Genomic DNA, 12064 nt, shown 5'->3' with positions numbered 1-12064 from the left:
CCTTCTTTCAAGTCGCGTATAAATAATATACCGGTCGTTAAACGAGAATGTCTAACTCGAGTTCATGCGTCGTTTTTATGGATTCGTTCTCCTCTTACTCTGATCTTATTTTTCCGATAATTATAAATATAACGTAAAAGATATAACTACCTATAACGACTTCGGCTTAAAAATGCACCATTCGTGATAGTGTCACTTTATTAATAACTGCTCGAAACGAAAACTTTCAGTTACTATTTTTCGCAATTCTGTCGGTCTCGTAGATTACTATTTTCGGATCATTTCGTCATAAAATCCTGCAACACGATGAAATCATTGCAAACCTCACTATAAAGTTTTGATATAAATCATTTGGAAACCACAGAAAATACAATTGAATATATTTCTTAAATAGTAAAAGGAGGAGCCCTTCTCACAGCGTCGTTGCTCGGAAGGCACGCCGACGGGGGATTGAATGATAATTTGGCGCCGCGTTCGAATTAAAACTATTTCTAAATCAATGATTGTGTATCTTTCCGCAGCCGGCTGCCTAAGATTTTTAAAATTTCAACAGATAAACAAATTGCTTATGGTCGCATCACCTACCACAGTGAATCCTGACCTCATACCCATCTTACTAACCCCTCAAAACTCATGTGATACTTTGTCGGAGACGCAGTCGATTTGGCGGTCCCATCACTCAAGTATCGGACTAACATTCCCATCCACTTCCCCGTGTCTTACCACTGGTCGTGGCCGGCGTCGGTATTGATCAGCACGATAGGGACCTTTGAAAATTGCAAAGGGGTGATGATTGGTTCCTACTTTTCATCTGTGGTCCACGGAGCAATTTTTGGGGGTCCTGGTCAATAACGAAGTAGCAGCTTCGGGTAGACACCAATGCTATGCTATGCTAACTACCCGGAAAGCCATAAGCGTTTATTAGCTATGATGAAACCTTCGAAGAAAAAAAATCCTTCAAACTAATCCATGACATAATCTCATGAACTCATGAATCGCTTCAACAAACTTTTCCCGTACACTCTGACCTCAACAAAGCCCTTTTCCAATTCCATTACCCGCCTGATTGGCTCCAATCACCCTAATCCCAACTAATACTGAAACTCATTAGGGTGGGGTGGGGGCAAAATGTTGTTTTCATTCAAAGTGTTGTCTCATCACCATGTCACACATTTCGCCCGCAGCAGCAGCAACAGCGTAGTTGCCAGAAATTTCACCGTGTTTTCTCGATAATTTCGAAATAATAACATCATCGGAAGCTACTCTCTCCCTCTCGGTGGGAATGTCAGCATTTTGACCGGATCGCCGCCGGCAACATGTTTCCATTCGTCGCCCCCAAAAAGTGCAACAGGCTCCTGGGTTCAACAGCAGGGGGATGAGGGTGGTCTAGTGTCATAATCCGGGACACGTTTGGCCGCTTTCGGGAAAAACTAGTTGAACCGATCGGACAACACCACGTGTTGGACGGTGCTGGCAATGAGGGGCACAGTGAGAATGTTTTCAGTTTTGGACAAGAATTTAACTTATTATTACACATTCAAAGAATTACAAAATTGTTCCTCTTTATTCTCTAATTTTGTTTATTTTTCCAAATAAAATTATGACCATTTCGTTTTTGTTTTTTTTCCCACTGTGCAAAGCGTGCCCGCAAAAAGCTGCGCATAATTTGCATTGCACACGATTTATTATGTTCGTCATGAATTTGAAAAATATTTGGCCATGCAAATTTGGCCGCGCCAACGGTGGCAGCAGCAGGTGGAGTGGAGCCATAAAAACTTTACCCTCCTAAACGTTGGCAGAGTTCCAAAACGAAAAAAGCAATCGCGATGAAAGGCAGCAACCATTTGAATTTGAATGACCCATCGATCCTTTTGCGTGGGAGGAGCGAAAGGGGGGGGGGGGGGTGTGCAAAACCGGAAACAGTTTGTCTGGCTCGTTGGGTTTTAAAGCGAAAGAGGAGGAGAAAAGAGTCGGTGTTGCAAGGCTGTCGGATTTTGATGATTTAGGGACCTCGTGTCGGCACGATGGATCGGGTTGATCGAACGCGGTCGAGCACTGGCAGATTTGTGCAATTTATTGCATTTTGTGACTTGTCTAAATAAATCAAATTGTGTCGACACCATGTGCTGTGTACTTATTTGGGACACACCGGCACTGTTTGATAAACAGCGAAATTATTCAATCGTGAAAATGCAATATTTACGAGTGGTTTAGCGCGGGAATTCAGTCGGAAATGTTTGTATGAGAATAATGTCAATGTTTATTTGAGTTTCTGCCATCCGGAAATGTTATTGCGCAATTAAAGTTTAACTTCCACATCCAAACAGCGCTCCAAGCCTCCAAGAAAATTGTAGTGACTAAAAGTTTTTTTTTTTCAATGCTTTTTAACCCTCTACAACCCATCCCCGCCTTTAGACGAGCTTCGATTTAAAGAATCGCCATAAATCAATTTTTCAACCAATTTTTGATCTTTAAAAAGCATTTGAAAATGAGAACTCTTAAAATTTTAGAAAATTCATGGGTTGGATGTTTAAATTGTATTATGTGACTTTGCCAATGTTTTTAAAAATGTATTTTTTTAGGGGACAACTTTGGCAGTGTTTTTACTAACATTTCCTATAATAGTTTAGAAAAAGAAGTATGCAATAACTTTTGTAGTGTCCCAGGCTATGCCTCTACGCTAGCGTGGCTCTCGGATATATGAAAAAGACAAAAGTGTTCAATTTCGAACGCCTCGACCGAAATTTTGTAGCATTATAACCGCAGAAGCTAGCCTAGGAGCGGCCGTGGCTGACTGGTTACGGTGTTCGCTTTGTAAGCGAATGGTCCTGGGTTCGATTCCCATCTGCTCCCAACGAGAAATCATAGGATATATGAATCTTGAAACTCTGAACATGAACGAAAAATCAAAGTCGCTCGAGTCGGGGTTCGATCCCCCGTCCTTTGGATTGGTAAGCAAAAATGCTAACCACTAGGCCATCGCGACTTGGTAGGCTATGGCTGGAATTAGGAATACTGTTACTGTTACTATATACGCGCTGGGTACTTGTCCATTTGACAAGGGTTCGGAAGTTCTAAATAACGTTTGAATCCGATTGATGCAAACGTTCTTCAGGGCGGGGCTTTTGTCGACTCAAGCTGAGGGACCTCGCGCTCGGCTAGCCAGCGTAGAAATGGGTCACCGAAGCTCGGCAGAGCTAACACCTTCCAAATGCCTATGCAAGTTATTTGCATGTATAGAATATAGATCTAAAAATACATGGAAACAACTCAATTTGTAAGAAGCGACCGCGTGGTCCCGTTTGGTTGGTTGCACACACACACACACACACACATTATAACCGCAGAAGCTAGCCTGAAATTTTGAGCGCATTTTGTTAATGTTTAGTTGTTCCACTCTTAATCTGAAGTTATAAAGAAATTTCAATAAATTTAATTTATTTATTTTCAACTTTTTAACTCTTCTTCGAGAAAGTTTTCCTATGCCGTATGATTTTTTTCAGAATAGAGGTTTCTCATAGGTTTTGATCCGGGGAACAACTTTGTAGAACATCGCAAAGCGCTAGGAATTAATCCCGGAAAGATACAGACAAATTTTTAGAGAACGTTGAATTTTGTTTCCGTACTCCAAAAAATATCCTGTATCTTTTCGGGATCAATTACTAGCGCTTTGCGATGTTCTACAAAGTTGTTCCCCGGATAAAAAACTATAAGAAACCTGAGAATAGGAAATTTTGATTGGGTTTTGGGAAACTTTCTCTATGAAGAGGTTAAAAGTGAAAATTTCCCATAGTAAATTTTTAGAAGTTCCATACTGACTTCAGGTCAATGGTGAAAGTACTAAACCTTAACCAAATACGCTCAAAATTTCAGGTTATGTTCTGGGGCCATATTGCTACAAAATTCCGGTCGAGGCGTTCGAAATTGAATACTTTTGTCTTTTTCATATATCCGTGAGCCACGCTACTCTACGCATTTGTTTTACAATGTAAATGATAATGGTGCCATTTTATAGCAGAAAATGTGAAAAACGAGCAAAAAATTGAAAAAGTGTCTGTAAAAACATGAAAAAATAGATAGGCAAAATATAATCATAGAAGGTGGTAGAATAGGCCAAATACTACCAAAAACAAACATAAACTAAACAAGATGAATGCAAATTAAGATACTAAAAATGAAACAAGAAAAACATAAAACAAGAGAAGCAAAGTTTTTCGTAAAATAAAAGTTGCTCAAAGACTTCCTGAACATGGGAAAAATAAAAAAAATCGAAAAAAAATTGGGAAGTAGAGGGTTAAACATCATTTAATTTTAAAGCTTTTTTTTTAATTTAAAAAAAGTTGAAAGTTTCATCAAACAACCTACAAGAAAATCAATTTCAGCATTCAAACACCTAAGGTATTAGGTTCCCAAGTAAGCAAGTCTTTAAAACACTTTGAAAAAATAAATAAAATATTTTAAAAATATTTATGATAAAAAAATTATAAAAATAACTCCGATCAAATCTAAAAGTAACGTAAAACCCATCAAGGTTTGAGATTTATCCGCAAAATGAAGAGTACACATTAGATACGTTCAGAATGGTGTTGAATTAAACTGACCGTGGTAGAGAAGTGTTCGAAGTACCGCAAGGAGAACTTTTCTTAAAATTTTGAAAAGTTTAAAAAAAAAATGTATAGTGAAGAAAATGTTGATGAATACCATTATTTAAATTTCCTCAAAGTGTCATGAGTTTCTCAATGAAACTGATTTTGAATCGGAAAACGGAATGCATTTTCTGATTTTTTAGGTAATTTTCCACTAAGAAACAGGTAAAATAAGTTTGTAAATAATAAATATTATGTATTTTTGAAAACAATTAAAAAATACAATTAAAAAAACCACACTTTCATAGGCATTCTCAGTTGAATACATTTCATATAAAATGTCAAAACTTTTAATTTCCCGAAAAAAAATATTTCCCGTTTCCCGGGAAATTTTCAAATTTCCCGGGAATTCCCAAAGTTCAAGCGAAATCATACTTTTTATTACCTTATTTGGATTTTTTTAAATGAAAAATAGTGAATGAACTCAACTCTCTGATAACTACAATAAGTAAATAACAGTAAATTGAATCGTATATTCGAATAGAAATAATGTTGAACTTATAAGTTCGTCTAAAAATTTCATTTCATGGTTTATTTCAGAAGATATTGATTTCTGAAGCATTCACAACTGAAAATAGATCTTGTTAAATTATTGGGCAACAAAAATTACGATATTTAAAATAAATTTAAAATAATTATTTAAAAAAATTGTTGTCAAACCTTTTGAAAATAATGTACCCCTTCCCACCAAGATCAAAATTTAGTTTCTTCTACTTTTTATTTACAATTACCAATTTGGATGAAAATTGAATTGATATCATCAAATGTCTCAAAGAAGGTTGTGCTAGAAGAATTAAATTGATTTGTTTGAAACTTCTCGAGAAATTACAATTTGAAGTTGAACATTTTAAGAGCACTAGAGTTACCAAGGGCGTATGTAAAAGGTTTAAATATGAAACTACTAAACTTCTATTTTGCTGTGAAAATTATTTCAACCGAAGGCTACATCATTAAGAAGTAATGAAAAATGAAGTAATGCCCAAAAATGCAAAAAAAATAAAATAAAAAAACTCGCTCCAAGTATTTAAAAAACTTTGAGTTGTGATTGCTTCAAAATGGTATTGCAAGTAAAAAAAAAATGAAGGTGAATTCAATGTTTATCTATTTATTCATGAGCTCAAACCAGTAAGATTTATTCTGGATAAAAAATATTACAGCTTAATTATCAATATTATTTTTTGTTATATTATATTCTCTCAAACTAATTTTAAAGCAATTTTTTTGGTTGTGGAGCCTGGATTCTTTTTACAAACTATCCTAACACCACTGTAATTAAAAAAAATATGCCTACTTTTTAACAAAAAACAATCCTTATAATAAATTTTCGCTATTTTGTACGATGTCAGCTTATAATTTTAGGAAGTTTAAATATTTTCTTGAAGTTGAATGATTTTGTATAGGCAGTCAGGGCATTGATTGATCCTCGCACTTATTTTAACTATTATTATTGCTATTCCATACAATTTTATTGCAAAATAATAATCAGAACCAAGATCAGATCAATTTTCGATAAATTTAAAAAAAATTCCCGGGATTTCCCAGGAAATTTATTGAAAATTTCTCGTTTCTTGGGAATTTCGTAACCCCGGGAAATTTGACGCTCTATATCCAGTTTTACAAATTCTTGTTGATATGCAAACAACAAGAATTTGTAAATCTAGATATTTATCTTCAACTCTTCAACTAGTTATTATAAAATATATATTCGAGATTTTTTTTAAATATGTGTGAAATATACTCTATAAATCCTTCATTGCAGACCAAAAAAATATGCAGAAGTGACTAGAATATAAATAACAAATAGAAGGGGGATGGCAATTCCAAACCATAAATCGAAACCTAACTGATGGTTTTATTGAATTATCTAACATCTATATAATGGAAGAAAATCTTTAGTCAACTAAGCCTTCTTTGGCAACCTCGAATTAATTAATTATAAATATTGGTGTCTACTCTGTTATTGACCAGGATCTCAAAGAATTGCTCAATGGACACCAGATGAAGAGTAGGAACCAATCATCACGACTTCGCAACTTTCAAAGGTCCCTATCATGCTAGTCAATCACAGCGCCGGCCACGACCAGTGGTAAGACACGGGGAAGTGGATGGGAAGATTAGTCCGATACTTGAGTGATGAAGACCGCTAAATCGGCTGCGTGTGAGATTTGAGGGGGTTAGTAAGATGGGTGTGAAGCCAGGATTCACCGTGGAAAGTGATGTGACCGGTCAATGTTATTTATAGTCCTTAATTCTTCGTATGTTCTTATTCATCTTGAAAGCTTTTTAATTCGGTCCACCAGGCTTTTTGTGGTGAATTCTGGTCGTGTTGAAAGTTCAATATTCGCCTAACGCGTAACTAGTAAGTTTCTTGTGTTCAATTGCATTATATATTGCATTATCCTGTTCTTAGGTTCACAGATTCCAAACAAGTTTCTTGGATTCTTATAGCATTCAACTAAGCCTCGATGGTCTGGTGGTAAGCATTTTCGACTGCTGACTCAAAGGACGGGAGATGTCTGCCTGTGTGGATCAATCGGACCGCGCACTGGACTCACAATCCAGAGGTCGCTGGTTCGAATCTCGAGGCGGACGCACAAAATTCTAAGTGTAAATATAGGTATTCGGTGCCCTCTCCCCGTGGCATACCTTCACACTTAGGAGACCCGGGAGGCGGAGTCTTGTCGCAAAAAGAACGATACACGCCTGTGGATCCGTTGACGAAACCGCAAGGTTTAAGAGGGCCACATTATAAGGTGATGCGTCGATTCCGTTTCCGATCAAACTCCACCACGAGCTAATTAATTTTTCGTTCATATTCAAGTGTTTAGAATTCGTTCTTTCCATAATTTCTCGATAGGAGCAGATGAAAATCGAACCCAGAACCTTCCACTTACAAAGCGAACAACGTAACCATTCAGCCACGCCTACCCCTTCCTTCTTTTGGCAATCTCGAATTGTTTGTAAACACAGACATCTAAAACATCGGTTGCGTCTCTCCGTACACGGAGAAAAAAGAGTTCCCAAAATCGTGATCAAGCGTTCATGAAAATGGGAACCACGAACAAAGTGTTCAAATTTCATGGTACGTTTTTCAAAATCGTACCATGGGATTTGAACACTTTGTTCGAGGTTCCCATTTTCATGAACGCTTGTTCACGATTTTGGGAACTCTTTTTTCTCCGTGTATAACTTTAGTAACAGTAGTGAAGAAAACCACTAATCGTCCATCGTCCGTCACTCTGCAAAAAGCCATTCAAACTCTTATTCAATAGAGTTATTTACGTGCGCATGTATTGCGTGTACGAACACGAAAAAAAGTGAGGTTAAATTTTGTCCGGCCAGCTAAATCAAATGGTGCGCTAGTGTGCGTACGCGAAACGTCATAAAGCTCTATAGCCCCGTTTAAGGATCCAACATGAATTTCAGATCCCTCACCGTCTCCCACAACAACTTCCCAAATTCAATTTCAATAAATTATGAAAATATAGCTCGAATATTGAAACCATCACAACGGTACCGTCCAGCTCCGTGCTGGTGTTCAATTTCCATCCTCATCGGTTGCGAAGCATGAAAAATGAGTTTCAATTTCCACCCGCTCGACCCACTCACACTCCTCGTCGAATCCAAGGCTGGCGTCAATTCCTGGTGGATTAATTTCGGTCCCTCGAAATGAATGGTCCTCCTGGGAGGCAAACAGAAGCTGCGAAGAAAATGCTTAATTTTTCCCAACACCCTCTGCGGTCGTCTCTAGGGGCGAGGGGGGGAGCTTTCTTGAAGCTGAGCTGGTACAGTCCGGGGAAAAACTTTGCAATACGAGAAATCTGCCAAAGTCTAGTCTCGAATAAACAAATTTACAACCTGTCGTTGGAATTGAATTATTGTGTGGCAACAATTTTCCACTCGGTGTGGTCTCTGGAACGGTTCCAAAACGTGGCTGGTGAGTGGGGGAGGGAAAACATCTTCCAACCACATCACACAAGTGGAAAACAATCCAAGTGGAAAGTGTTTTGTGAAGCTTTCAGGGGGTGGAGGTGTCAGCTTCTACGATTGCTCGAAGATTTTTTGGAGAAGAATACGATTCTTGTCCCGAGATAACAGAAATGAATTGAAGGTGTTGGCGACAGTGTCGCTTGAATTTTCCTTTGCTTTACTTTAATTAAACTTTACGTTCTTTAGAATTCAACCCAATCTATTTGACTTAAAAAAATGAAGCTAGAACTATTAAACATGCAAATTTCTCTTGTATTTTTTCCGGCAGGTACAACCGGGGCAAAGCATCAGGTCGTCGCGTACACGGAAAAGTCGCAGGAAAAGTCAGAGTCGCGCCACATCCAGCTGGTCCGCGAGTATGGCTTCCATCCGCGGTCCAAGGTGCAGGTGGAGGACGGGGCGATGCTGCCGCGGCGGTTTGAGCCGTTCCCGGACGACATGTACGGGCGGCCGCTGGAGGAGATCGACAACTTCATCTATGAAGAGGTATGTTTTCCTTTTTCAATTTTTTTTATTTCTCATCAATCACAAAATATTAGGGTATATGAAATAGTTCGATCAAATATTTTTCGAACACGAATCTGATTCTTTTTAGCATTATTTACAAAGGCGTCTAACCAAAGTATTAAAAATTGCTAATATGGAATCCAATATGTGATTTTTTTTTCAAGTATGGGTTCAGCCTTTCAACATGAAAAGACAGTTTTTTTTTGGTTTCGTCGAAGCTTAAGGGGTTACATACATGTATATCGTCAAAAATGTCCGAGGTTGATGTGAGCAGACATTTATTTTTTTGTCATTTGCAGGGCATTTAAATGTACATTTTTATCTATTAACAAAATAAATATGAAGAAATTTGGATATACCGTTTGCCGAGATATAGCTGTTTTAAGTTAGCAGTTGCAAAAATTGGGTGCCACGATATCTCAACACTGCTCTGATCAAACCAGCTTAAAATTTTAGTGAAGACTCGTTAAACCGGTCCTGTTTGCATTACGAAGGCCGATTTTCAAAAACATAATAAAAAAAAAGATAAAAATATTTTTTATGTTTTGCCTTCCTCACTGAGGAAAGGCTATAAAATCACTCGAAAAATGAACTTCTTAAATGGGTCATTCCACCCGAAGCGGAACAGCACTTGAAAATTACCATCTCCGATTCTGCTCAAATTTGACAGAGCTGTTGAGACTATCAAAACATGCAAAAATCCCGAATTTCATCCAAATCGGACCACCCCCTCCATTTTTGTACCATCCCAAAAAATCGACTTTTTGGCGATTTTTGAGCAAAACCCATATCTTCAAACGACGATAACTCAGGAACCGCAAATCTTAGAGGGTCGGTCTTAGACTCAATTTTGAAGGAAATTGGACGTAGAATCCATTTCCGTGGTCAAAATTTAGATTAAAATATGTTTTCTACCTGTATTGCGCAATTGAAAACTTAAAAAGGCCGTATCTCAAAACAGCCCTATTTATTTTTTAAATTTGACCTCACCATCGTATTTCCCGGCCAATTTTACATAAGAATCACTCATCGACAGAAAGGAATATGTTTCGTTCCAGAGATATCGAATTTCAAAGTTTTGAGTATTTGAGATTACCTAAATTAGCTACACTCGCCGCATCTGCCAGAATCAAATTCTGAACAAATGTCTGTGGGGATGTGTGTAGACATGATTTTTTTCCACACGATTTTCTCAGAACTGGCTGAATCGATTTTAGCCGGATCCGCCTTATTCTGTTTGTTTTGGGGTCCCCTAAGACCCTATTAAATTTTATTCTGTTAAGTGAAGTACTTTTAAAGTTATGCCAAGAAAAAGTTTTTTTGTAGAAAAAAAAGGGTGATTTTTGCATAACCTCAAAAGGCCGGGTCTTTTTGTTTACGTGCAAGAGTCGCGCCAGATGTGATACGTCTGGTTGCCACATTGCTTCAAATAATAGTCTGCATGATTTCTGGAAAAGTCTGTATAAGATTATTTTACTCATAAACTTGTTTTCATCAAGTCTTTTTCGGTGCTGGAACTTGATTTGGAAACAATGCAATCTTCGAAGTTGAATTAAATTGTTAATGTAAGGAAGGCACCAACAACCTAATGGTGGATTAATAAACATTTTTCATATAAAAAAAAGTCAGATTTAGATTTTTGTAATTTTTTAAAAAAGCAAAATTTCAAAATCGGACTTTTTCATGCATACGGGATATGTCTTGGGAGTCTTCACTCTAAATTTCAGCCAATTTGGTCCATCCCATCTCGAGATATCGTGGCACCCGTAAATCAACTAATGTTAAGGGACAAACGTTCACAAAGTTTGACAGTTCGCTTTGCGCATGGCAAAATTGTGAACTTAAATCGTCTCTTACTCAGTTCAGTCATGAAATATCTTCGTGAAACTTTCAGGAGTGGTTGAAAATCATCTTTTTAGTAAATTTAGTGAATTTTCTGTAATATGAAATTTTGTGATTTTCTACATGTCGTCGCCATCGTGCTAACTTGTCGTACGTGCATTTTGGGCCAAATTGAGTTAAGAACGCCATATTGTGCAGCTCACAATGCCTCAACTTTTGACCGTCACAGATCCCCAAAATTCGATTTCAATCCTGAGATATTCAACAAAAACCGAAAAAACTCCGTGCATTTTTGTCACTTTATATATGAAAGTAGTTTCAATCTTGTCACTCCATGAAAATTGATGTAAGTGCGACAATGGCCTAATTTGCGTACTTTTCCAAAAACTATTATTGACTTATGGAAAATTTGAGCTATTCGGTAAAAATATGCTGAAAAATCAAGTCTGTCATATAGAAATTGCCAAAAACCACCAAAAAAACATTTTTATTTTTAAACCCGCTGTATCTTCACAAGGATTGGACATAGGACAACCGTCAATACGAAGACTTTAATGTAAAATTGTCTGGCGAATCGATTCCCACTATCGGTTTTTGAAAATTTTGACGTTTAGACCGCTTTCCATTAAACAACAGTTTAAGTAAATGATTTTTGTATTTTTTTTTTAAGAGAGACATACCATCCTGCAGTTTTTGAGACTCTTTTTGTAACATCTTAGGCTATTTTCTCAAACATTTTGAACTAAAAAAATCGTGACATCACCATAAAAATTAAACTTTTAATCATAAAAATCTAAAAATCTCATGGAAGTGGCGTATATTTTTATTCCAGTGTATTTTTATCAGAAAGCCAGTCCAATTTTCTACATGTTTGTATCTGACCACTTTTTGATACAATGCAATGGCTTCAAAATACAGTAATTTTTAAGTTACAAATAACATGCGCCCCTCTCAAATGTCATTTTCTAGTACAATTGCCTCCATATACACAAAAATGGCTTATATAGGCCTAGAATAACATGTGTACAAAGTTTCATTGAAATCGGAGAGGGTCGGGTACAAAAGTACTAGAAAAACCC

General features: G+C 37.1%; 1 protein-coding gene across 1 annotated transcript in view; it reads left to right on the top strand.

Annotated features, from left to right (window-relative positions):
- The window catches only part of LOC6036601 (sodium channel protein 60E), a 396931-nt gene that overhangs the window by 165270 nt on the left and 219597 nt on the right, over window positions 1-12064 (top strand). Inside the window, 1 exon segment of the mRNA XM_038261893.1 lies at window positions 8905-9122. Coding sequence (XP_038117821.1) covers window positions 8905-9122 — 218 coding nt within the window.

This window comes from Culex quinquefasciatus, chromosome 3 (assembly GCF_015732765.1).
Source record: "Culex quinquefasciatus strain JHB chromosome 3, VPISU_Cqui_1.0_pri_paternal, whole genome shotgun sequence".
Classification (NCBI taxonomy): domain Eukaryota; kingdom Metazoa; phylum Arthropoda; class Insecta; order Diptera; family Culicidae; genus Culex; species Culex quinquefasciatus.
This window is presented reverse-complemented; position numbering and strand designations above follow the sequence as displayed.